Below are 27783 nucleotides of genomic sequence, written 5' to 3'. Positions count from 1 at the left end.
CAAGTAAAAAGAAGTGGGCATATAACTAATTAGAGTCTCTGATTTCAGTGAATACCAGTGCATTTTATCTGATCACTCATTACCCAACCTGTAGAAATTCAGAGACCAAAGACTTTCACTGTCTTAGTATGATTAGGAAGTTTGCTTTGCTTATGTCCAAGACAGAAAGCATATGGAAACACACTAAAATCTTATTAATGGATTTTTCTTCAATAGCATTATAGTAATATTTTCATACTTATTAAAAGCTGAGTATATTCATTTAATGTCTCACAGCTGCTTTCGAAGCCCACTTTATTATCAGTTACTTGACTTTATCTTTCTTCCCTTCTTATACATGTGCAGCAATAGCAAATCTATTTGCGCACATATTTTCTGTTTCAATGGGATTCCAATAAATAGAATATTTCAAAAGATTCCCAGTGCAGCAAGGAGGTGGACATGCATACAAATACATGCAGGATGCAAACCATTGTGCAGCTTAGTTTCTGGCAAGCCAAAAATCTTTCTTCCAATCTTATAATACTTCCATTGGTGGCTAAGAATCTCTGTGCTCTAACTGTGCTCTGCTGAGCTGAATTGTGCTCACTGTGATGTATGCTTTGTAATTTGTTTTTGTGTTTAATTGGTTAGCTTATTTAATTGTGTTGCAATCTACATTTTGCTTTTAGATTGCATTGTCTCGGTGGACTTGCACTGGTATTTGTTTATTTCATTAAGTTGGAAGAGTTTGTCTTCACGGTTGTGTTGGGATCATCTTGGAGTCCTTGTGATGATAGTAAATGTCATTGAAACAACTATGATTAAGTAGTATTGTAAATCACGTTAGAGAAATACAACAGTTAAGAAGAGATCCTTAGGCATTTGCCATCCCTGAATAACAGAAACAGCCCTGAATCGCAGCTTCAGATTTCAGCATGCATGACTTTTTTCATATCTACATTATATCTATATTTGAACCTGTAATTTAGATATTTTCCTATATTTAGACCTTATTTGGGTGAGATTAAATTCAGTTAGCTGTCATCCTCCTTTGCTTTCTCAAGCAAAACTATTTCTAATTCAAATGTAGAAAAATGTTTAAATATCTGCAGCTAGCGTGGAACTGCGCAGTTAATCATGTTATGATTTAAATCTTTTCTGGTAAATTTAATAAGGCAAATAGTACTAACTAAAACGAGACCAAAGCAGTCTGGGTTTTACAAACCCTGAATACTGCAGCCTGTGGGTGCAATCCTATATCTACTGCACTCCTGTTCAGCCAGAGCTTTACCATTACCAGAGAAGTAATAGTTTTTACACCATTCACTGAGGATGGTACAAAACCTTACCAAAAATACTTGAAGAAATGTTTCACTTTTTCATTTCTTTTTCTAGATGCATAAATGACTTCATGCTGCTAGTGCTTCTCTGTTACGAATCACAAAACATATGTTTGGAAGCATAATTCTGATATTTGGTGTTTGTCCTTACTGCTGTCTTTCGTGAGCTTGAAGCATGATCTCTTTGACTCCCTACTGGCACTTTCCATTGAGGTAGCTACTGAAATCTTCTGAAATAGTTTAGTTTTCCCTTCCTCCTCAGTTTTTCTAGTGATGAAGTTATCAAGACATACAAATGAAGATCTATGTGCTTGTCTGTGACAGTAGTTGATTTCAGCATCTGTTTATTTCCATCTGTTGGTACAAAGTAAAATTTATTTCTCTGCACGTTCTTGTTCTTGTATCAACTTCACTGTTTATATCTAAAGCGGGAATTTCACAGCTCTGATTCTGTGTTAGTAGTTCCCACAGAAAAAAAGAGTTTTAAATTGCAAGGCAATGTTTTCAGAACATTTGTATCCACCATCTACCTTTTCCCCCCAGTCCCATGTATCATGCAGTGAGTTAAAAAGAATTCTTCCCTCTTTTTTTATCCAAAGGAACAAAATATGTGGTAAACTATTCGGTCACATTCTCCTCTGGTAAATCAGAACCAGTGCAGGTTCCACTTTCTGGAATGCATTGATGCATATGAAAAAGAAATTGAACTGTGCTGCTCTTCAACGATGTAGTAGATAGAGAGGACCCTAACTGGATTGGCTGCAAATTGCTCTACCATTTTGCAAATCACCTTAGTGTACTGCATGGAGAGCTGCAATCTTTCCTTTAGTACAGGTAGTGATAGTTGCAGAGCTTCTGCAATAGTGGAGAGGGAAGAAACAGGCTGGTGAAGTGTAGAATCCAGAACATGCCAACAAGAGAAAGTCCTCAAGACATTCGAACCCTGGCACAGCTAGCTGATTTTTCAAGTGTCTAGTTGAACTCAACTTTCCTCTTTTCTCTCTATCTCCAATTTGTAGTTTGTTTTATACCACTTGAAAATCTTCTCTATGTTGAGCTGTGGCTTTTCCAGCGAGACGGCACAGTGGCCCTTTTCTCTCCCCCATCAGGACTCCAGTATCTTTAAAGAACTAAGACTTGGATTTTTGTTGATGGCTAGCTAGCCTGCCTAAGCTCATATTCATGCTAGCAGTAATGGGGCTTCAGTCAAAAGCCAAATTTTCTTGTACCAAGTGACCAACCCTAAAGAGATCATTTCAGAATTTGCTGTGGTTCTGGAAGTTGCTGCTAGGTAGTGTGAGAAGATACATTCATATTTCTTACATAGATTTTTTTGTAATAGCTGTAAGCAAAGCAATTATCTAATGGAAATAGATACTTTGTAGAATGGCAGAGGAGGGAACAGCAAGCATTGTCTTTTTGACAAATAAGGTTACACGGAAGGCAATGAGAAAAACTATGACCTTTTTGATAAATTTTGTCCAGAGTAAAAGTTTGCTGAGTGCTCAGAAGAGTGCAGATATTCATTGTGCAATTAATGCTGTTCAGTCACTTCTGTAAAAATCCTGCCCTTTTTTTTTTTTGAACAGCTTAAGTACTTATCGATTGAGAACTTCTATAACTCCCAAAATAGAGGCATCCCCATATCTCTACAGGTATTTTAAATGAATTGAATTAATCATAGGCTTAAAAGTCTCTAGCGATCTTCGTTAACTTTCCTGGGTTTAATTAAAACATCTGTGCGCTTTTAATTTATCGATTCATCCAACTCATATGTCATGTTTTTAACACACCCCAGCATGCTCTGCATCATTTTTAACCCGATTTCCACTTAACTAAAGCAATTAAATTCACCCCGGATTAATTAAAGCATCCATACTTTAGTGCTTAAGTCAGCGTGTGCTGCTTTCCCCAAATGGTTTCTGAATGTCAGAGATTTGACACACCTGATGGGTTTTTTGTCCTTCTGGAAATTCTTCTGTGAATCTCTTTCTTGCTTACTAATGTGTAGTTTGACAGAGCTAGACGAGGGAGCTTGGTAAGGCTCGGGTTTGGGCAGCTGAGGTGAGGATTGCAGAGCATGCCTACTATGAAGGGCTGTACATTTCCATCTTAACACTGACCTGATGCCTGCAAGCGTAGAGAATCATTTAATTTACTTGTGTGTCCTCTAGTCAAAGTAAACAGTTTCATGAAGTAACTAATAAAGCATATAATATCAGTAACAGTTATTTATAGTTGTTAATTCTTCTGCTTCTGGGTGAATTTCTACAAGGTGACTTCTGCCTGGAAGGGCACAAGGTCTTAAAGCAGCCTAAAAGATGTTCCAGATCTTCCTAACTGTGTCAGTGTTCTTAAGAACGTTTCAGCCTGATGGAAGTTAGTGGTCTCTGAAGAGCAGGCAGTCTACTCAAACACCGTTCTATCCGGCTACGCAGATACCATGTTTGTGAGGCATAAGGAACAAATGAGAGAAAATGGGCCTGGATTCATTCAATCTCCCATTCCAGAATGATTTTCTTGGGCCTAAGTTTGCTAGGGGCAGTTTCTTACCGGGAAAATAACATTAAAATAGCATAAACTAGTAAAAGTGAAACAGCCTAAACCATGGAGTGGTCTTAGAAGTTGTTTCAGATTTTCATATCCATAAATGAACTCCAGTTAAAACTAATAGCCATGCAGACAATTAGTGAAATGTGCACGCAGCTGATTAAAATAGGTTTAAACGTAAAATATGAAGGAAAATGTTGTCAAACACAACAATTGTATTTTTAGGCTGCAAATAAGAATACTCATATTTTAATGTCTCCTTATTTTTAGAAATATTTTTTGGGCAAACACTTGGTTTAAAAAAAGAGATCTGATAATTTGCTATATTTCAGTACCATTTCGTTTAAAAAAATAATTAATAATAATAATAATAATAATAATATGAAGTCTAGAGCCAACATCTTGAATCAGGTTGTCAGAAATTAACTTCTTTAATAACTAGGCGGATTTTCTAAAGTGCAAATGTTTGCAATTCATTTGGTTTTGATGGTTTTGTGGATTTTAAGCCATTTAGAAATCAAGATCATTTATATCTAAATAGGTATAACTTCACTTTAGGAGGTTGCCTTTATTTTTCTTAGCTCTAACAAAGTTCTGTACAGTTCAGCAAAGGTTGATCGTATCTTATATAGGAGTATAAATAGTCTCTTCAGAATTTTTTTTTCTGAATATGCTTGTTCTTACAGAGCTTCTACTAGTAAGAAGAAAAGCCATAATAGCTCAGACTAAAATTCTGGTTTACCCAGGGTTTCAGCTCTGATGGCGGCATACAGCAGATAGTTGAGGAAGAGTAAAATTGTACCTGTCTTTGATGCTTCTCTGGTAAATTCTTTTGGTTCTAGAGATAACTTGTGTTAGGACTTCCTACAGTAGACGATGCTTCTTTGTGTTTACTAGACTTTGTAGATTTTAATTCTATTCATTTGTCTAATAATGTGTTCAGTCAGGGAACGTTCTTCCATGAGCTTCAACTTTTCAGATAACCTAGTTAAAATTCATTGATGGAACAGTTAGCGGTACTTAGGATGTAAGGGCACTTTAGACTGTAAGTGCTCTGTTAGTGCAGCCTTAAACTTGCACTTCAACACTCGGTCCTAATTTTCTCTACTGCCTACATTGTGAATACGCACTCGAGCTCATCTTTTATGTACACCAACTTGTGGTAAGAAGAATCTGGTTTATATGCGAGATTAGCGCTTACAAGCATTATGGATACAACCGTTCTGGTCCTTACTCAAACAGTACCCCAACAGGCTTGATGCAATTTTGTCCATCCAGACTGGTGACTCCCCTCACCAACCTGCCATGAGCATCTCACCACAAAATTCTGTGGTACATATATTGAAAGATTTTGACTTAATACGGGGTGACTCCTGACAGCTTGTCTGGGTTATGAGTAAGCCTGTAGAAGGTACAAAGGAGGATGACCTTCTTATGCCCCATTTGAAAATTTACATTTGGGTGTAAAACTGAGCTGCTTGCAAAATAAGAGCACTTTAAGGGCATTGCTTGTGACCTGGTCCAGGACAGGGAAGCGTTGCAGACGTAAGTTGAGAAACCCTTCAAGTCTGCATATTTGTGTGTCCAGAAACTCAAATAACTTTCAAGAGAAGTATATTGATTTGTTCTATTTTATGAGGAGGAACTGAAAAAAGTCTGCAGTAGAGAACTGTCAGCCTAGGTCCTAGTGGTACAGGACTCCCTCTGCACCAGGGTAATGTTTGCTCTACAGCAAGAGGAACCAAGCCAGAACTCTGCCTTCAAAGCCTGTTTGGAACTTCAAGTAGCAGGGGAAGGCCTGTCAACCAAGCAGCTGTGTAACTAAACCAAGTTCTGCAACAGCCTCCAAGAGTTTGACTCCTCAGATATCCTTTACTGGTTTCTTGCCATGCTCTAGAAGAACACCTCTGGTGAGTATGTATGTGTGAATACCGTAAGGGTGGGTGAAAGGAGTGTGTACACAGACTGCAGCTGAGATACCTATATGTTAAGGGTCACTGGATGAAATGGTGGCTTTTGATGCCAGATCGTTGGGCATTATCCCTCACCATCTCCCCTCCTAGTCCATAGGCTCTTATCAAACCACCTTTCCTCATGCATCAGGGAATATTAACATTGCTCAAAAATACCTATCCAAAGATAACCTTTAGAGAGAGAACTTTTAGAAGGATGTTTGGCTGGTCTTTCCTGCTCAATTCATGCTCTTAAATGTGCGCAGCCCATAGGAGTCAAAGATCTCTAGTATCTATTAGCTGTAACTTGATCAGCTGAGACCCATGTTAAGAACTTAGTCTGGTTTTGTTCAAATACTGGTAAAGGGGAGAATCACATGACCGAAACCATAGCTAGGGTTAATACCTGTGGTGCTTATTTAAACTTCACTCAGGAGCTATACCCTTGCGCTAAACTTACTTGAGTGTTACCATAACTGAAACCTGAAAACCTCTATCCAGTTTTTGACAGTGCTGGTCATGGGTAGTCTTTATGCAAGCTCTCTGTCCACAGAAATGAGATGGAACTTGATTGTTCCATTACGTAAATCAGCCTTCTTTCACACTCCTCCAACAGACTTTGAACAGTCAATTCTGTCCTGGAATGGGGGCCATCCACTTCACATAGGGGTAATAAGCAGTCCTAGATAACAAGAATTCCAGATGACTCTTGAGTCGTTCACACGTGAATTGAAGCAACCTGAATGTAAAATTAGAGTGGACTGTTTTGGGTCTCACCCTGAAGCAACGTGGTCTAGTAAATAAGCCTAGCAGACCTCTTTTTAGACTGCCTGCTTCTGTTTTCTGTGGAAGAGCTTGATTCTCTCTCTCTATTCATCACTTAGGACAGCCTCTAAACCCACAGTAGAAACATTAATGAAGAGCTATTTATTAACAGCAGCAACAAGCCAGCTTCTTATAACCTATGCTTACTTGCATTCTTGCTTACATGTTTCTCCTGCAATCTTAGTGACATGGTGGTATTGGAAGTGTGAAAATCTGACCGAGAACCTCTGTCATTTTTTCTCATTCTCAAAGTGATATTCCTGGTATGTAGTTGTAGAATAACCCCAGCAGAGGGTTGTAGATTAAACTTTGTGGCTTTAGGTTGCAAGTGTCTTAATTTTAACCATTCATTTAATCCCTAAAGTTAAATGACAGATTCTCTCATTTGTCCAAAGTCGGTTCTGGTGTCACTAACATCTTGGCAATGCGTACTGCAGCGGCAAATCACTGAAAGCAGATTGCTGTTCAACTTATATACAAGATTCACAAGGACTGAACAGGTTTATGAACCATAGCAAGACCTCTGACATCGTAGAAGCATGAAGAGAGGAATAAAAAATTTCTGTGAAAAAGCTGTGACACGACTTTCAACTTTACTTAAATTCTTGAAGCACCAGAGTAGAGCAAGGGAACATTAAAAAACTACTGTGGGAGCTCTTCCGTCCAAGACCCAGCACAATTTAGTAATCTTTCTTCTGCTGTGCCAACCTCTGGTGTTCCAGAAGTTGAACCCTGCAAATTCAGATCAAAAATGGGATGTCAGAATGGCCTTCCCATAGACACGTTCCAAATAGCAGGTATAGAAATCTTTAGCTAGATCACAGTTGCCCATTGCTTAATGAGACCTAGGGGCAAGGCGAGGAGAGAAGCAAACTTACACCTGGTGGCTGGCACATTATTACCTAGCTAGGTCTAGAGTGGTCGCATCTAAGTTGATTGTTGGGTTTTGGTTTGGTTTTTTTATTTATTTTAATAATGGGTTTATTTCTGCTCAGTCCCTCTTGCAGGGAACTGTGCTGTTCAAACTGAGTTATTGCCTTTATTTGAGTTTTGACTCCAGAGGAGAGGTTTGCAGAACAAGTCCTTCCTGGTGATGAGTGACACGTTGACCTGTAAAACAACAAACCAAAAAAATCTAGTCCTTACTTTTATCTAGCTTGTAAATCAACACTAACTTTTTGTCCTTATAACTACTTGAACAAATGTGGTTTGTCCGAAGAAACTGTCTACTGATTCGTTTAGCTTTCCTGGGACCTTTTCTTTCCATGCAGCTTTATCACAGCATCGTGAGGATGTTGATGGGCAAAAGCAAGCCATAAGTTGGCATGTCCCAATGCGGTTGGAGAGGCCACATTGAGCAACCATTAGTAATGATAACGTGGAGTCTCTGCAATGGCTCAGAAGCACAGAGAGAATTTGCATCTGACAATATTACTTCCTTCTGTCCTGGACTTGAACAAAGGGACTGCAAGCTTAACCACTACAGGAACTAAGAGGTGCCTTGTTCCAGAAGGAGATATTTTTATGTTAAGATGAGGTCCAGAAAAAGGGACAGTGTCTCTACAGTGTGTCAGGGTGTGGAAGGTGGCATCGACAAGCTGCCTTCTGATGACTCACCTCCAGTTTCTCTACATCATGGCAAGTAAAGAGACCAGGACTGAAGTTACTACCTTGCTTACAGTGACTTGGGAAAATGTATCAACGTCAGCCCAAACAAGACATTTACTTGCGGTGAAATGGAGAGTTACGGACAAAGGAATTGTTTGTGTCCCCAGGTCTTCCTACCCGAAGGGTGGAAGTGGTCCTAGTTTGATCCGTTTCTTTATGGCTCACCTATATGACCTGCAGTAGCAGCAGTTAGTATATCTAGGCAGTGAAAAGTAATGCGTGCTGAGGAACTGAGGTAGATTTCATGATGTGATGTGTGCAGACAGAAAGAATAGTTAGCCATACAGAGTACAAGTTGCTACCAGTTCGGTGTGTTACATATCATGGAAGGGTGTTTCATGATCACATGCAAAAAGATGCAAAATAGGCTGACATAGACTGCAGTATGGATTGTAAGAGATATCTGTCTGCACTGTAATTCAACGCAGCTGGTTCAGTAAACTTAATTCTGAAACCAGCTGCAAAAAGCAATATCAGTAGAACTTTAGCAGCAACTTTTTCACTGAACTGAGTAAAGCACTTGTGAACATATGTCACATCTGAAATCAGAAGGATGCTGCTGGACATTGTTTTATTCAGATTTGTATTCATTTTTGGAGTGAGGAGGAAAAAGGTTGAACAAGACTCACAGTAAGAGAGAACACCGGGAATGAAGCAGAACGAAGTCCTGTTGCTACCAAAGGACTGACAATATGGCCCTAAGACAGAGTAGGGGGAGCAAAAAATCCCAAACTTCAGCATACTGATTTTTTTATTACTCTACGGCAGAAAAGATAGGCTAAAAAAGATAGACATGTTACATGTGGCCCATCAACCTGTAGTCTTAACTGAAATGTTTCTCAGCACTCTAAATTTTAGCTAACATCTCAGGTTACAAATCTGAATATATCTTTTTTTCTGATCAGTTTTTTTCCCATTTCAAATAAGAAAATTCTTGGAAAAAAATCTGTCCTGAAATGTGTTTTTGCAACAGATCAATGGGACAGCTAAGATTAATAAGGGTTACAGGACTGAACAGTGGAGAAGTTGTACAACTGGACAGTTACACATTTCTTTGTAGGAAATCAATTACTTGGGTTCTTTCTGATCATTCAGGTTAAAGGGATAATAGAAGCAAGAACACAGTAGGACCTTTTAATGATTAATAGTAGCTTTTGAGTATATTTTTGGCACTGTAAAACTAGCTGTTAGTTTCTAATTACTTTGAAGGGTGAAAGGACAGGAAAATACTTTTCTAGAAGTCTTTATCAAACTGCATCAGAGAGAAGAGCACACAAGTGTACCTTTTCTCAAAGATTCATTTCATTACTCCCAGTTTCTGTTATTCTTCTGTTATTTTTTCCATTTCTCCAGCTGGTGACCACACATTCAGTCTTTGGCAGGCATGTTAGATTGCCATGTTCGTATGGGAGACGGGGGCATCTAGGAGTGTGAATATGCCTTAGTGTAACATTTGTGTGCAACTGGCCGCTTGTTTCTTTCCACTGCTCTGCATATGTACAACATCTGATTCCGGGCATCCAAGACCTGCTGACTACTTTTATTATTCATAGGCTGCACTTCATTTGCATAAATGAATATGTCTTGCGCCCTTAATAATACAAGAGGGACGGATAAGGATTAATGGTGCTTTCTTGCCAATGCACGCAGGGTAAAAGGAGTCACTCTGGGATTTAGGAAAAGAAGGTTCAGCAGGGATATTGGTGGCAAGGTGCATTTGTTGTAGGTGAAAGCTTGTGTTATTCCTGTGTTCAAGATTCTTACACTGAAAAAAAGAAGTCAAAGGGCCTAAAAGTTTTAGGGACATTACGTTAAGAAAGTGTTACGGAAGATGAAAGATGCTATATAATAAAATGTTATGGGGACTGAATGTTTTGTGTTCTGCGATCTGTGAAAATTGGATGTTACCTAGTGGAACAAAGCAGAGTAATGTCAGACTCAAACCTGTTTGCATTACCTCATTAGTTATCCCAAACATCATCACTATTCTATAAAGAATAGTAGTTGAATTCTCAGAATGCCCAACGCATGCATGTTTTGTTAAATAGTTATCAAATTACTTGTTAAATAGTAATCAAATTACTTCTTTTGGAAATGAAGAACTGACTACTACAAATTAGCTTAGATTTCTTTTCCCCGGTGAATTAACATACTTTATGTATAAGTATTTGGTAGCAGATTTTTTTAGTGCACTTTTACATGAATACATGTATGACCCTGTATGCTGTTTTTCTTTCGTTCAATTTTCCAGCTGCCTGCCCAGTACTGTGCAGTGGCAATGGTCAATACTCTAAAGGCACCTGCTTATGCTACAGTGGCTGGAAAGGTCCAGAATGTGATGTACCCATCAGCCAGTGTATTGATCCCTCATGTGGAGGTCACGGTTCCTGCATCGAAGGGAATTGTGTCTGTTCTGTTGGCTATAAAGGAGAAAACTGTGAAGAAGGTAATATGATAGGGCATTTTCTTTCTAAGTTGCAAGTTTGTTTTCTGGGCTTTGGAGTTATTCAATAGGTAGAAAAAAAGAAAGAACAGAATAAAAATTTAAATGTAAAAATACTGTAGCAGATTATTGTAAAAGAGGGCTAAAAATATAGTTCAGCACAATTTTACTGATCCATCAAAGTTCAGACAAAACTTCTGACCTTCTATATACATTGTTTTGCAGTATTAAGAATGTGTGCCACAAGTAAACCTGAATAATTCCTTTGTTGAAGAATGAAGATAAATCTTTCCTTTTGGATTATATCTATTGAATTTAGATGTGAAAAGCAGAGGAAAAAGGAGCAGTAGTAGAGAAAATTGTATAGCTGCAGCTCCGCACAAAGCAAACGTATCGGTCACTATTAAGACAGAAGTTGATGAAACAAATTTAAAAGACTTAGGTGTCTGTGTTACTTAGAGACTTTGTGTAGGGCAAATTACTTCTGTTAGCTGCAATCACATGGGATTAAAGAGAGTTAGATGGCACACACAAACAATAACTGTCCTTTAAATGCAGAAAAGCTCTTCGTGTTGGAAGTGTCCAATTCATTGTATACATAGGATGTGCGAATTTAACAAAATAACCAATGCAAAATGTGGTCATAGATTAAGCTTGATACTGGTTTTATTCACAGTGTTTTCTGTTAGAATGCACAAGATAGATAAATTGGACTGCTTTTCTTTTTAAAATGTGTTAGCATGGTTTTAAAAAGGAATTTAACTCCCCAGTGGATTGCTAAATAGACAGTTCAGCATACCTTGGCACATCCTCAGAGCAGTAATAGTTCAAGCTACTTTATTATAACATTGCAGAGCTTATTAATCCTCCAAAAGAAGGAGCAGTTTGAGGACTAAAGTGATAGGACTGGAGCTGTATGGTTTTAGGACTAAAGAGTCTCTGTGGAGTATTCCAAGTAGGATGCAGAGCTGTCTACCACTTGTATCGATTTCTATCTTACGCTGTTTCTCCCATAAAAAAAAAAAAAAAAAAAAAAAAAAAAAGAAAACTATAGGGACCTAAATCACAAAGGGTTTTATTCTTTGGGCATGGAATGCAGTCATTGCCTTTAGAACAAGGCCTTGCATTAGTCTGAGTGAACTTATTTTGCTAAAAGTGAAAAAAAATTAAAATCTAGGACTAATGGGACTGCCAACACTGCAACTGTTTGTTCAGTTCATTCTTGTCATCTCCTTCGAGGAAAGCTTCACCACAGTGATTGCTAAAGCTCTAGTCCAGAATTCAACTCAAGTGAGTAGAGTTTTTCCATTGTTTTTAATGGGTTACATCTTAAGCTATATCCAGAAAATTCTGTAATCTTTTTTGTCTCTTAGAATCAGCAGTTCTCGGTTCATCCTGAGTGTGTGATCATAGGAAATAGTATAAAATTCTCTGAAAAGCCTTGCTATAGCTAGCTTTCTCATTGAAATCAAAGATGGAAAAGACTGTCTTTAGCGTGCTCTACAACGTCCAGTCTATTCCTTAGGAATGCAGAAGCTCTTTCTGGTAACTGCAGTTGTTTGTTCAGTCTAATTAGGTTACATACATTTCATCATATTTTGTGTTGTCGTATAAGTGCTCATATTATTAGAGAGACTGTGATAGATGGCCTAAAATTATCTTTCTTTCATTTGATTCTGTAAATTTAACCTTATAAGCAGTTCCTCCCTCATCTTGTACTTCATAATTTCCAGCTACTTGCATGGAATTCTCTCTCTACTTTCAGTTGTCTAGAATGGCTGTGGTATACCCGGGCTAGACATCTTAAATCCCCTAGCACTCCTCTAAGATAAAGAGGCTCTTGTAGCGCTTAATTCAGCTTCGCCTAATGTGAATTTTTGAAATGGGTGAAACAAACACATCACCAGCTCCAGAGGAGTTTCTAGAACGAGCTAGTGCGTATCTTTTTGCGAAGGTGTTAATGGTAACACCGTTCAAAGTTGGAAACACTATAAAACACTGTCAGACAACAAAGTTTTTGGGGAAGTGAATTACTATGTGAGGTGAAAGGATGTGCATTATTTCATCAACAGTGTGCTTGAAAGTATAAGTTTTTTCTTAAAAGATAAATGGATTACAAAGGCCAGAGGTATTGACTGCAAACTTGGAAGGGGCCAATAACATGACAAGAAAGGTTAAAGTAACTTTTCACATACGTCATTGGGAAAAAAATTAGTAAATTAATTAATTTAGAAATAAATAAAAATGAACCATCATATTTCTACTCTAAAATTCCATTTCTTTTGTACATATTTCTCACATTACTTCAAGAGCTACGGGGAAAAAAAGTATAAGATGAAGTGCAGGTAATCATCTGATTTTATTTACACTTCTTGCATGAATTTAAATTCTCCCATTCTAATGGTAGAATGATAAAAACAAATGTATTTGTATTTTTATATATAATATATGAAATCTCCTCTATTGATTTGAGCTTCCAAAAGGAATGGCAAAGGTTGATTCATTTGCCATTTTCCAGCTAGGATATTGAATCAGAACAAGTGGGTCAGCATTTTTTTCTTCCCGTTAGCTTTTTTTTCTGGTATTCATCATGGTCATATTGTTCAAACAATTTACCTGAAATGAAAGTGGCACCAAAATCAATATTTGTGATGCACAATTTTTGCAGCATAAACACTGTTGTTCTATTAACAAATTTGCACACAAGATGAAGTGCCATATTTGTCAGATTTCATTCAATCTGGTTTAGGGGGAGACAAGTGAAATTGCCAAATTAGGTTAAGTTAAGGGCAGTTTTCTTCTTTGTTTCATGGTCGAGTCATTTTTCAATGACATTTAACTTTGTAAGTGTAATTCATGGCTCTTCGGGGGGTTTATGGTACATATTGTTCAGAAAACTCCTTGACCTCCTTTTTTATCCTTCGGGATATAAATTGTTTTCAGTACCTTTTTTGTCAAATCTACAGAGGGCCCAATACTAAATGAGCTCTAATGATCTGAGCTGCCAAGGGGCTATGAGTTCTAAGTCTAACGTACTTAATTGCTAAGGCATGTTCTCCTTTGTTTAAACACCACAGAAGCTCCATGTATAAATCCTTACTGAATACCATTGTAAAACCTTCTAAAGACTCGGGGCCCGAACCTTTGCAGCATAAGTTAGCGTATTTTTATTGCAGGTAATCACGTTATGCTAATTTTAGCAGCTGAGGACCTGGCCCAAGATGATAACTCTAAAAGCATGTGTTAAAATAGAACAAGATTTGAGTTCAAAGTAAAAACTCTCTTCAGTTTAAACTTTGAAAGCTATTACTTACCCATATGATAGAACAAAAGGGCTCTAAAGTATATTTGTCTAGAACAAAGGACAAAGGTGGTTGGTGTGTGTTATTCTATAAAACAAGGGAGATGGGGAGCCTAGGGGTATTGATAGGCTAAATCTGTGGAAATAAATCTCAGCTGTATGAATACTGTAATTCAGGGTAGAGGAAAGACAGTTAATTTAGGTAGCAGAAGGTGGTGTTTGTCATAGGCTCCACATTGCTTTCATTAGTACTTTCATTTGAGAAGGAAGATGATACATTTCTGACATGGACAGTACGTTAAGACTCATCGGTATGTCCTGAAGTTAGCTGTGCTGCCACATACAATGATATGCAAATATTGCCCTTTTAAATTTTCTATTAATATCATAATCTAAAAAAAGATAATAGGCTAAATTTAGGGGAAAAAAAATAACCTTCATCCTAAAAGTAAATTAACCTTAATCTTTGTGTTCTTTATTTCTTCATTCAGTCAGATTGTTTTATCACAGCTCTGTGTTTATCGGGTTCAACAGAAATAGTATGAAAGACATGTTCTAAACTTTGGACAGTTTCTAATTTTCTTAAACACCAAGAAGGAATAGTAGTACAGGACAAGCATTCTGGATAATTTTAAAACAATTTAGGAATTTATCAAATCTTATCTGAGCTGAACCACTAAACAATCTTGGTTTACCTATAAATACAAAATTTTCATGTCCAATTAACTAAGCATTAAATCTCAAAAAAAACCAAACAAAAAACTATAGCCAGTGTCATCATGAAAATGAAAATCTTGAGAAATTTTATAGTAATTTATTCCTGTACTACTGTAATCTGAATTAAAATCAAAACTATTCTGATAACTCATGTCATTGCATCTCTAAATGTGCCTGCCTCAATCCTCTGTGTTGTATCTAATCTATATACTTACTTTAAATGTTCTGCAACTTCATAAAATAATTTGACAAGACTCTATGTTTATAGAGAAGTTTGGATTTGAAAGATCAAGTATTGTTCACATAAGGTAGAGAGAAAAAGTCTCTGCCTTAATTTCGAAGGATCAATTTGGAAAAGATGAGAGATAAATCACTTTCATTATAAACTCACATCTTCCTAGAGCTGCAAGAGAGAATGCCAATCATTCTTGGTCCTTCTGCTGTGAGCTAATATATACCAGTCATGAGATGAATTCATTTTATTTAGGACATGAATTTGACCTTGGCCCTCAATTCCACAGCAAAAGGCAGTTGGTAAAACCTCTATGTTGGTATTTGCGGTAGAGCATAGTATACTTATACAAATTCATGATATAACACAAAAATCTGGAAAACCACAATGTTATGGATAGAGTTTATTTGAAAGACAGCTCATAACATTCCTTTATTTAACAGGATTGAAATAGCAACTGAAATTTCATTGGATGATTTTCCATCATAATTATTTTCACTTTCTTATTCTGCTGTTTCTGGATTGAGAAAAGGTGAAATACATAACTATATCTGTTTTTCTTTATTTCTTTAAGAGGCATTATCTGCTCTTTAGAGCATGGATTGAAGTACATAACTATATCTGTTTTTCTTTATTTCTTTAAGAGGCGTTATCTGCTGTTTAGAGTATGGATTGAAGTAGCTAGGACTCTCAATTTCACAGCTCAGATACTAATGGACCATGAATCAAATGTTCGGAAGTGCCTGAATAATTTAGGAGTCTAAATGAAGCTGAAAGGCACTGATATTTTGACTTCTAGGTACTTAAAGTGGGTATCATAATGTTACTCTCGCAATGCTCTAGCATTTCAATAATAATAGCAATATTGATAAAGATACTCTGAAGAAAAATATCCTTTTAAAAAGTGCAATGTATTAATTTATTTTTTATTTTGTTATTTAAATATAGTACATGAGTCATTGGAACTTCAGTGTATGTCAGAAGAAATGTCCCCAGATGAAGGCTTATGTGTGGAACTCTTATTATATATATTTAAGTGTTATTTTTAAGTCTTTGTGCTTCTGCCCTACAGCATTCCTGCAGTAAACCTCAATTGTTCAGTTGCACCCTATTTTAGTTGGAGCTAATGTAAAACACAAGTTACTTCACAGTTTCCCATTCTCAGACCAGATGTTAACATGACTTGAAAAAACACATCAATTTGATTTCTTTATCACAGTGATATAAACCTTTCAGAGCACACATCTACGTGTTTTCCAAACTTCATATTGTATGAACTGACCTTTCTCTACATTGTTTTTGTTTTCTTCTGTAGTTGATTGCTTAGATCCAACATGCTCCAACCATGGAGTCTGTGTGAACGGAGAATGTCTCTGCAGCCTGGGCTGGGGTGGAATAAATTGTGAGCTTCCCAGAGCCCAGTGTCCAGACCAGTGTAGTGGGCACGGTACCTACCTGTCTGATACAGGTCTTTGTAGCTGTGATCCCAGCTGGATGGGTCCTGACTGCTCCGTCGGTAAGAAAAAGATTTTTTTCCTGATTTTGCAATAATGTTCCTATTTTGTTCAATTGTGAATACCTATGGCAAGTTTGAAATGCAAATAATTCAGAAAATTGTCTTTGGAACATGTTTGGTCCTGTTTAGTTATGTTGGGAAGAAGTGTGTATAAATCTTAGATATTACTTTTTGTGACATTCTTAATTTGGGACTGTCAGCTGGGGGGCGAGGGGGATGCAGGGTGGGAGTTGGTATTTAGTTCTAATCCTGACCCTCGTCTGGACTGAATAAGTTACTTAAGTGCTTCACATCTGTTTCCCCACTGTAAATGAAAACTTCCATAACTTATAAATATAACATTTGAGGAATGGAAAACACTACAATTAAGTACATTTTTGGGGTTTGCTTTACTGCGCATCAAAATACTACTCATTTATGAAAAACATGACAAAACAGAATCTCCTTTCAAATAAAGGGTATTTTTCCCTTTTCAGTTGTACATGGAATGTTTAAAAAAATAATTTTAGAGCAAGAGACACTAAAAAGCAGGCACAAAAGTGTAGGCTAAAATACTTCATCCTCTCCAAAGCTACCGTTGTAACACTTGATTATTCTAACAGAAGGAGCTAAAGAGAAAAAAAGTTTTGATAAGACAGCAAATGTTCCATTTGTGGGGAAAAAATACAAGGAATTTTGCATTTCTATTGTAAGCTGAACCTTGAGACAGAGCAGGCCATAAGCAATTCTCAGAATAATATTTACAGTTTTCACACTTACTTAGTTATTTCTGAAGATCAATGACTTTGAATACCCCACCAGTAAAATGAATATCAAGATGTGTTTTTTCTGCTTCATGCATCAGCAGCCAGAAAAATTCATGAATGAGCGTTTCACTGTCAATTTCTTTGATGGTGCATGAGGGAAAAGACCCCTCTGCTTTCCTACAACTTCAGCTGGCAGAGAGCGGTAGAAGAATTTTTGGAGTGAGACACCGGATAACTGACCATGTTAGTAATAGGATTGCAAAGTCTCTCCCTTGAAAGTGCCTTTTACCCGTCACTCCTAGAGTCTAAGTGACCCTGAATTGTCACCATTCTCTGCTGAATGAGTTTTAGGTGAGTTTCAGTTTCATTTTTAGCAAATCAATGCCTGTATCAAAATCACCGGAGGTCCAGGTTGGAGTAAAACCGAGCTATGTGCTCCCCTTCTTCACTGCTGACAGGTGTTGAGGAAGCTACCTCTGAAACTTGTTTGTACCTGAATAGAGGACGTGGCTCTAGAGCAGTCTGTCCAGCATCCATTAGCAGATTTTTTTTTTTAAAACACTTTTTAATATAATTTGGTTTGTTTTTACGCAAAAGTTAAATGCTGATTTTGATTAAAATATGAACAGGCCAGCTTTTGACAGCATATAGTTTTCAGCAAAAGTATACCTGTTCTACTCGCTTTTCCCTTCATAACTAGGTTGCTGCTCCTGCCTCGTTGCCGCTGACATAAGCTAGCTATAATCTTTATTCTTTTCTTCTCCTAGAAGTGTGCTCTGTAGACTGTGGCACTCACGGGGTGTGCATTGGCGGAGCGTGTCGCTGTGAAGAAGGGTGGACAGGAGTGGCGTGCGACCAGCGTGTGTGTCATCCCCGTTGCACGGAGCACGGAACTTGTAAAGATGGGAAATGTGAATGCAGAGAGGGCTGGAATGGGGAGCACTGCACCATTGGTAGGCAAACGACAGGCACCGAAACAGGCACATATTGCTTTCTTTTCATAAATCGTAGAAACATAGTTACTGTTGTGTATTGTAATAGGCTGTTCCTTTAAGGACCCTAGTGCTTTCAAGTATTATCTCTGACTCAAAACGTGTTGAGTAAAATGCAGATGAGCTCTCGGAATCATTTAAAATCAGTAGCAAACTGATTTGTAGAGAAAAAAAACAACAACAAATTCCACAGCAAATGAACATTAGTAAGTAAAGATGTAACAAATGGTCCACCACGGTATCATCTGAGCCAAGGTTTTCAAACTTAACTAAACATTCCTTTGTGTGAATGGCATCTTTTTTAATTTCCTGGTCTGATGCATCAGTGCTCTCCTGCTATTATACATCGCATCTGAAACACATCACCGCCATCACCACACAGAGCAGGGGTCAAGTTGCGGAGGAATAAGCGCTCCTGGTGTTCCAGGAATAGCTCCCTAGCATCCTCCTGTGTTGTGCTGTGACAGCGGGCATGGTGTTTGCACATAGACAATCCCAGCATGGGAGGGCCCCGCCGGTGCTGCAGCATGCTGCTGTACCCTTTCCTAATAGCGTGCTGCTCAGTACAGCATTGGCATCGTGCAGAGTGCCGTGACTAACACGATTGCATCTCAGCTGTGATGTGTCAGCCTGGGAAGTTCAAAAAGGTTATGCTTACACAAAGCCATGATGTTCTATCCTCTCAATTGCCGTGCTCAAAAATTTGTGCAGAAGAGGAATGAATTGTTCCTAAATGAAGTTCGTTATTTTGTCTCTACATGCAGTCAGGTAGTGAATTTGGTTTATTTTGTAAAGTTACTGAAAACAAAGGAAAAAATTGATATTTTCCCTATGCTGTAATCAAAAATGGCAAATTCTGAGTAGTCACATCTCTTCTGAGGAGTCTGAGCTAAATTATATGTAGCAAGAGTATCCAGCTGCTGAGACAGCGTGAGATTCAGGCGAGAGTATTTTTCTCCAAAGAATTTTTGGAGGACTGTGAGGTATACGTTAAAAGTAACCTAGTGAGTTCAAATCCAAGGTTATATTGTTTTAATTATCTTAAAATGGTAAATTTAACAAGGAAAAGGAGTAGGTCAGTTGAGATTTTCATAGCAATCAGGGACCCTAATGGGACAGTCCTATTACAAGTGAATTGTTATTTCTTTACTTAAAAGTATGGTGAGATTCTTGCATCCCTCAAGTTGTTTTTTTTTTTTCATTCCCCTCTGATTGCTCCTTAGATATGCAAACCATTTCTGATACACACATAAGCTGGAAACTAAAAGTATACTTTTATTGGAGAGAAGATTAAAAAAAAAAAAAAAGCCTATTTTTGGGGCCTATTCTTTGATGTTGTGGTGCTGCATGCTTCTGCCACACTATGCTAATATGATTTAAATCAAAGCTTTTACGACTGAACACTTTGTCACCGGCACAGATGCAGAGTGTTTTTTCACAATTGCTTTCTGACCTCCGTCGTTGTCAACATATCTCTGCTAGAGTAATCCAGGCGTTTTGTTTTCATATTAAGCACTTCCCAGATCTTTACAAAATGCCTAGTGTATTTTTTTTGCATTAAATTGTGTAATAATTGCTTATTTTAAAAGTTGCTGCTTTGTGCAAATTTTGTTTTACTTTATAATCTTTTATTAATATGCCTATGTTTAGAGATAGTATATTTAAAGTCTTCATTACTGTGCACACAAAAAGAGGCCTTGTGCTGGTATCTTAAAAGAATTCTGAAAATTACAAGCTGAACTAGTGAACTCTGAAGTGAGATCTTTAGTCTAATTTTCAGAGCTGTGAAATAAATCTATTCCATATTATTAATGTATATAAACAATTCTTCTTTTCAGGGAAAAGGTGATACTGCTGAAGGGATTAAAATATGCATAAGCTTTTTTGTTTGGTGTGTATTAGAAAGATTTACTTGAAACTTGATGTGGGTCTGTCTGCAGCAAAGATGAGACTAGAGCAAAAAAAATAAAGTTTGCCCTTGTAGTTATTGCATATTTAAATTTTTACAGTCACAAGTTGTCTCTTGTATGTAGACAGATATATATTCCTGTGACAGGCCTGTATTAGTAAGGATTTTCATTTGTTCATATCATGAGGCTTGGTTGTGAGGCCATTTACAAAAGCACAAAGAATGATGCCAGAAATGGAATTAAGTTCAGAGGGACAGCTCAGCTTGGTCCCACTGGTTCGAGTTACATGAGACTGAAAAAGAGAGAGAGTTTGGAGGATAAGGATGGTAAAACTAACTTTTGTCAGTGTTTGTACAAAAAAAGCCACAAGGTACCACTGGAAAATTTGTCCTTAGAGTGGGTTGATACTTTGGAACAAGGATGCGTTGCTCAAGATGTTTTAAATGTTAGTGTGAAGAACTGAAGCGTACTTACATTTTACAGAAACTCGTTTTGTTTTAGAGTACTCCCTTTATGGTTTAGCTTTCAACTGAAAGGTTGACAGACCATTTAATGTCAGAATTAATCACTGAGGATTGTCCACCTGAAAAGATAACATCAGGAACGCAAATTTGAGGTACTCAAACCTTGATTTTTAATGTTTGTTTTAATGATTTTATTTTATTTTTTGAATCCAAAGCCATTGTTTTAGTCCTGTTCGGCAGGTACCTGGAAAACTGCACAGTCTGTCCTAAGGCAAAGCCAGGCCAGACCAGAGTTAAACAGCATATGAGCAGAGGTTGAATCTCTACCTTCCCTACACATAGTTTGAATTTTTGAATACCCGTATTAGGTCTCCAGGAGCAATGAAGGGCCAGACTTACCTCACAAGACATTTGAGAATTTCTCCATATGGACTTCAAGCAGAAAAATGTGAATTTTGTAGAAGAGTTTATTTACTCTGAATTTGCATTTATTGCTATACCTAGTCTGAAATCTCTTGAGGTCAGTAGAAAAACTTGCTTTGATTCCAGTGGTATTAGGCCAAGCCCACTTAGGTCAAATTGATCTGATTTGTTCTAAAAAAACCTAACAACACTGGTTTCTATATACAAAGGAAGATACATTTTTCTTTTCTTTGTGTTCCTTTACCAGTTTCATGTGCTGTATTCACGTGGCAGTGGAAAAGAAATCATTATAGCAACCTGCTGGTATCCAAGTTCATTCCGGATATTTCATTCCATTTAATATCAAATCAGGCCTTTCTAGATAGTTGACAGAATGCACACTCTTTGGCATTTCCATGCTGAATATCTAAGCTCAAAAATTTAACAAAAAATGCAGTTTCCCTCTGCATTACCTGCATTTTAAGAAAAGCACTCTGGAAAGTCTCCCAGAATGCCATCATTTGCTCAGTGTTAACAAGCTGTTTGTGCAAAGCAGCTTTTACCTATGTGCAGCAACAGAATTACGTACAAAAATCAGTGAATGCAAATTCCAAGATACACAGGCTTTGATAAATCTATGTCTAAAGAATGTAAAAATGAAAGGAGTGGTGACTGGCCTTGCTCAAATGCTGTACGTAGCAGAGCAGAACTCTTACACCAGGTACTACATTCCACTTTGCTACTTCAGGTAAAAAGAAAAATGGCTTACTGAAGTGATGATAAAGAAAATGAATTTTTTCCCAGTGCAAAAATAGACCTGTCAGGATATGTTTATTAAGTGATTAGTATTCATTGATTGCAATTATGGAGGAAGTTATAACTAAATAATAGAGGGTAATCTAGATGAGGAAAAAAATATTGGAAAACTAATAACAAAGCAAAAGACTAAGATATAGTAGTTGCTAAATCTTGAACCAATTTCATGCCAGAATTTTAAGATGGAGGATTTAGCTTTTCTTTGAATCATCTGAGTGTTGTTAAAGCATGCCGTTGTGAAACAGATCTGTTACTTTCACTGAAAATATTATTTGGACTTATAAAACTGTTGGTTTTAAACTGTTGTGGAGGGTGTTCGCAATGTAAACTCTCAGGATAGTATACTAAGGACAATGTGATACATACAGAGATCTGAAGAAACAGTCAAAAATACCATTTTAAAAGTGTAATTCTATCTGTAATTCATATCCCTGCAGCATGAAATATGACTGTTATTAAGTCACTGGTAAAAATCTCACTGTGAGACCAGTGAAACCAGGATTTAATCCTAAATATTTACGGCTAAAATTTAAAAATCTGCAAACGTATCTTGTAAGGTGAGCTCTCACCAGAAGAAAATATATGAGGTTGTCTCTGGGGCCGCCTGTCATATTCCCAAAGCCTTGCTTTTATCTGCTCACGTCCTACATTAGATGTAGGTTAAGCACGCCTGCTTTCAGACAGAAAGTGGCAAAAGATTGTAGTCAAGGTTATTTGATAATATGGATACTCTGCTGTAGATTACGATCAAGACATTTCTTATCTTTTCTGTTCCTTTTTTTAATTTTTTGATGCAAATGTGCTATAACCCCTTTGACAGCCATAGAAGCTGAACCTCCACCTATCTGCCTGCTAGGCAGAACACAAACAGGGGTGATGTTTGCAACTCTGCAGACTCGGCTTAGAATCATTTAGGTTGGAAAAGACCTTCAAGATCATCGAGTCAAACCATAGACGTATCATTCCTTCCTGGCCTTGGTACTGCTTTTTTGACTCTAGAGGTGGGGATCTGCCACTGTGTTTCCAACACTGAGTCCCTGGTCTCTGTGCTGAACATGTCAAATGGTAGGACATGCTCCTTAGTAAACAAGGGGTTTGGAAACCTGTATTAGCCCTATACCTGATCTTCTATGTTTTCAGGGCCTTGAATAATGAAGAAAGATTTGAAAGAACCAGGATCCTGTCACCTACATGGCAGGAAACAGCCTAAAATTTTCAGATACATAGAAATGTGCAGGAAGAAGAGAGGAGACTCTGTGTCTGGGGTGATTAAGATGACAAGTTCAAGTTACAGTACGGGAGGTTTGGGTTAAGTGTTAGGAAAAACCTTGTAACAGTAAATGAAAAATGGAGGTAGGTTGTCTAAGCAAGTTGTGGAATCCTCATCAAAGGAGCTTTTATCAACAATTTAGACAATGTCAGTCAGGAACAGCAGAGAGGTAATTCACCCTGCCACGGGGCAGAAAGCTGACTAGAAAATCATTAAACTAAACTATACGAGCTCTCTTCCAGTCTGATTTTAAATGGGCTTAAAAGGAAGCATTCCTTCTAAGCACCTTATTTTGTAATGGCCTATGTTAAGACTTGTACTGTCATCCTCTTTAAGAATCTAATTCTACTTCGAAGTAGAATTGATCATTTATGCAGCCAAGGAGACTGATCCCTCTGTTCTGTATTTGCGGAACAATGGGTTGCCAATATGTATATTGAGCCACTCTGAAACATCCAAACAAAGAGCAAATATTACACCCAATATATAAATACTTCAAATGCTCTTCATGTGAAGTACCAAGACTCGCCCAGCTGAACACTAGGTGGATAGTATTCCGCCTCTGTTTTTACTAAAAAAATGTTTACTAAATATCCTTTTTCCCCAGACTGTTTTGGGATAACTGTGCCCTTTCCAGCTTTTAGACGTGTTTATATTTTTTGTAGACTGGACACGTATAAAGTATAAAGATTTAGATTTTTACTTTATCATGAAGTCAATAATCAATGGAAACATTAATAATGCAGCATTGTGTTATCTTTGGATACAGCAGGATATTTTCGTCCCACGATAATGCTCTTTGTGTCAAAGATTTTTTTTCTTCTACTACTGATTTTTCTTGTTGTAATTACAACAGTAATGATTCAAAGATGAGGCAATTTTCAGGAGAGATGGAAAGTGTGTGGGAGGAGACAGTGGAAAGCCATCGTATCTGACAAAGAGCAATTTAGAAGGAGCTAGATACATTAGACTTCTCCAATGCACTTCTAACTTAAAATTAACCTGTAACAGTTTATAACCTATCAAGGCATAAAAAACCCTCTAACGACGATGATAGAAATTTAGATTGCATGCTCTGTAGAGGGAGGAACACATTTTTTCATTTTATTTGAAAAATGCATAGAATATCTGGGTCATGACCACTTTTCATTACTGATGATATAGCAATAGATTGGTAATATATACGATGACGTGACCAAGAATGTTAGAGACATTGGCTGTTTCTGTATCTGCTGATTCGGGTTCATCGCCTGTATAGTACAGTTATCCTATTGTCTTTACACCTGGTGGCAGGTTTCTTGATAAGCACGTCTGTGATGCAATCTTTGAGGTACATGGTGTCAAGCTTTCATCTGGAGTGCGTCTCTTCAGCAAAACGGAAGAGTAGCAGATACCTCATGCAGTAATTGAGAGATTCTCAACGATTTCTGTCGTTCTCTGCACATGATTTAGGTTTTCATTTCTGTCATGCAAGCGTAGAGAGACTCATAAGGTAGAAGTTTTCCTTATAAAGTGACATTTTGGTCGTCACGTATGTTATATCGTTTTGTATTTTATAACCAAAGCCAAGGAAATGTGTTAGTCAATTAGACAAGTGGTCATCTAGTCCACATCGTCGTGCTTCAGTAAAGATGCAAGTTCTCGATAGAAAGCTCTTACCGGAAAGATGATGCTTTTTATTTTTTCCAGCTACATTTCCTATTGGGGTGCTTTGTTGGTTCTGTAAATGTGTCATCTTTTATTTCACCTCCAAAACCTCTGAATAAAATCTCTTGGCTGTGGAGTCCCCAGGCTACGTGTTGTGTAAATAGCTCTTCTTTTGGATTTTTGTTTCTGATTCGTAACTTCGTAAATTCCTATCCCAATAACTATAATATACTTTGCTACTTTTGTCCATCAGGGATGAGTGAATTTTCTAAACAATTTCTGTAGCACTAAGGACTCCAGAACTACCATATGCATACTGTTAGTTTGTCATAGCTGAGCAAGGTAGGTGATTATATATGTGTGGAAGGAAATACTCTATCTAGAGATTAGTGTACGGTGAGAGTGGTTTGACTTTTGCGGAGTTTAGAAACAGAATTCTTTCTCATTTGCAGAATTTACACGGGGCAGCTGGGGGTCTTTTTTGGCTAAAAGGCAAGCTTATTCATGAGGAAGAACTTTCCTGTTTGCATTCTTTGCCGAGGGCTTCCTGTAAATGACTGAAATATGTCACAGTGCGGTGTCAGAATACTTGAGTGACTTTTTTCTTTCTCTGTATATAGGATATTTGCAGAACATGACCTTATTTCTTCCCTTTCTAGCACAAAAAATTTAATGAGTCTGTTTGTAGCAAAGCTTCCTGCATTTTCTCTGGTACTTCAAAGATGTACCCAGCAGATACTGGTGAATAGTTTCCCAAACTAAAATCACATTTCTTTTTTTCTCCTTTTGGAGGGGTTTCTACATGAGTTATATTGATTTTCTGGCCAATTCTTGAACTCTTAAAAGACCACAAAAAGAGGGGAGGGCAGTCAATCAGGCAGCTGATCTAAGTTTTGAAAGGGCAAAGCTCATTTTGCTGTTCATAGGAGTATTCACAGCATCAGGCAATCTTCTCCTCTTCCACAGATAATGTTTTCTGTGTTATTTTGTACCCTGTGGTGTCAAGCACAGCTTCAGCAAGTGAGTGAATTACATGGTGTTGCTCGATACAAAACAGCAAAGACACGAGAATGCTTGTGGGAGGTGACATAGATTGTATAGAGATAGAAAGGTAGTACCAGATCTTGAGAAGTGCATATGTATATACATATATATAATATTTATACTTACTAAGAAACAATACAAAAGGTAACGATATCTGCCCATCTTTTTAAGGCTTGCTCTTAGTGTTCTTCTTAAAGATATCTTTTCCTTAATCACTTGCATTCTTGCTTGTACGTTCTCAAGGTATAATTCTTGGGTCTTCAATATCAGTTTCACACAATCTTTCATGCTTGAAGATGCAAATAAAGCCAAACGTGTTTTGCCTGACTGCTGCACACTCTATGAAATAACAATTCAGACACAAGGATTTTCAGCTTCTTGTCAATTTTGTCTCCCAATTCCTGCGTAGTATCAAATTAACGGTAGGATGCATTAGAAGTTAGAGGCTTGGCTTCCTAAGGTGTTTGATGCCTTTAAAATTCTGTACTTAATATTTTTTTGATTTAACGTTGTATTAAAAATATTAGTGTCAAAACCAAAAAGATAAAAAATTGTCTCTAGCATCTCTGAACTGCCAGTCCAGGATTTTGCGGTGTGATCTAGTTAGGGACAAAAAGGAAACTATTGAAAGCTCTCTCTTTAAGCTAGCACTTCTCTCTTATGCAGTAACTACTCACTGAGGATGAAATACACACTGATGTCAAATACCAATACAACCTTTTTTCACTAAAAGCCCTTCGTAAGATAATTTTTTAAAAGATGTTAAGGACTGAATGTGGGGACTTGTTCAAGGTACCAGTTATGAGGTATCGTGAGCCATTCTTACTGAACAAAGCTTTTACAAAATTTATGTTAGTTCATTCTTTTCTCTTGTTCTTTCTTTCCACCCCTATTTTGACCTGCTTATGAAATATGCTTATTAGGATAACCTAGTCTTCTGGAGATTATTGCTGTAGGTAGCCTCAGTCTGTTTCACTTTAAATACAGTTTTTCTATACATATAAAAAGAAGAAAAATTTTCTGTCCAACAGAAATCATCAGTTATAATATAATGTATCTCATTTGCTCAAAGTAATTACAAACACCATTTATGTAGCTGAAACGTAAGTAGTAAATCCAAACCTGAGCATTCTTGAAGGTATTCAGGTCTGAGGTTATGGTCCATCTTCATCTCTGTGCAGATGGTTGGAATAATATTGGATTCATTATTAGCTGATTTATAGCTGCCATGAAAATGGTAACTAAGTGTTCAGATTTCTACAGCTTCCAGCTCATACTTCTGTAGTGTTCTCAGTGATACGGTATTGATTGGCATCTAACTGTCCATCTCGTTCTGTCAGTTCTATTCAAAACACATCCATGCTGGGGTAGAGACAAAGCAATACTGGTGCCTCGGTAATCTAGCAGCAGCTCACAGTCAGAGCACCGAGAGCTGAAGGACGTTCGGTAACAGGATTAGAGCAGAAGGGATTCATAGTCCGCCTGTCTCCTTGAAGATTTTCAGATCTGAGAGCTGAACCTTAGCACTGGGTGCTACAGGCTTAACTTCAATATTTCACTCCAGACAAGTACCTCTCTTAAACAGTTAGGCATTCTTCACGGAAAAGTAGTAACTTTTGCTTTCACAAAGACTTCAGCGTGACATGGATCACAACGTGATCCCTAATGAAAATTTAAGCAAAGGAGACATGTTTGTCTGCTTATCCACGTTAAAGCTTTTCTCTCATTCTAACAAACTTAAAAGATACTTTTACACCCGCCTTACCAAAATCTGCCGGCTCTGTGGCCCATGACCGCAGTCTAACATCTGGGATCCGTTGCCTTTTCTTGTGCTGTCTCACGGGTCACTGGGAGGCAGGCAGTGAGGCCCGGGGGTTCAAGTGTAAAACACTCCCTGCGTTTTCTTAAGAGCAGCTTGCATAATGGCACCTGAGTCCTACCCCACTCATTTGTATTTTCCCTGTTG

At 37.6% G+C, this 27783-nt stretch overlaps 1 protein-coding gene across 6 annotated transcripts in view; it reads left to right on the top strand.

Moving 5' to 3' along the window:
* The window catches only part of TENM2 (teneurin transmembrane protein 2), a gene marked incomplete at both ends in the record, with an annotated part of 548700 nt that overhangs the window by 447962 nt on the left and 72955 nt on the right, over window positions 1-27783 (top strand). For 3 of the 6 annotated variants that reach the window (XM_082006200.1, XM_082006198.1, XM_082006202.1), the window contains 3 exons: window positions 10569-10763; window positions 16326-16526; window positions 18040-18225. In XM_082006200.1, the coding sequence (XP_081862326.1) occupies window positions 10569-10763; window positions 16326-16526; window positions 18040-18225 (582 nt within the window). Of the gene's footprint in view, window positions 1-10568; window positions 10764-16325; window positions 16527-18039; window positions 18253-27783 lie in introns of all 6 variants that reach the window. The other 3 variants (XM_082006199.1, XM_082006197.1, XM_082006201.1) reach the window with 1 other exon arrangement.

Source organism: Phaethon aethereus, assembly GCF_964289735.1.
Source record: "Phaethon aethereus genome assembly, chromosome: 14".
Lineage (NCBI taxonomy): Eukaryota > Metazoa > Chordata > Aves > Phaethontiformes > Phaethontidae > Phaethon > Phaethon aethereus.
This window is presented reverse-complemented; position numbering and strand designations above follow the sequence as displayed.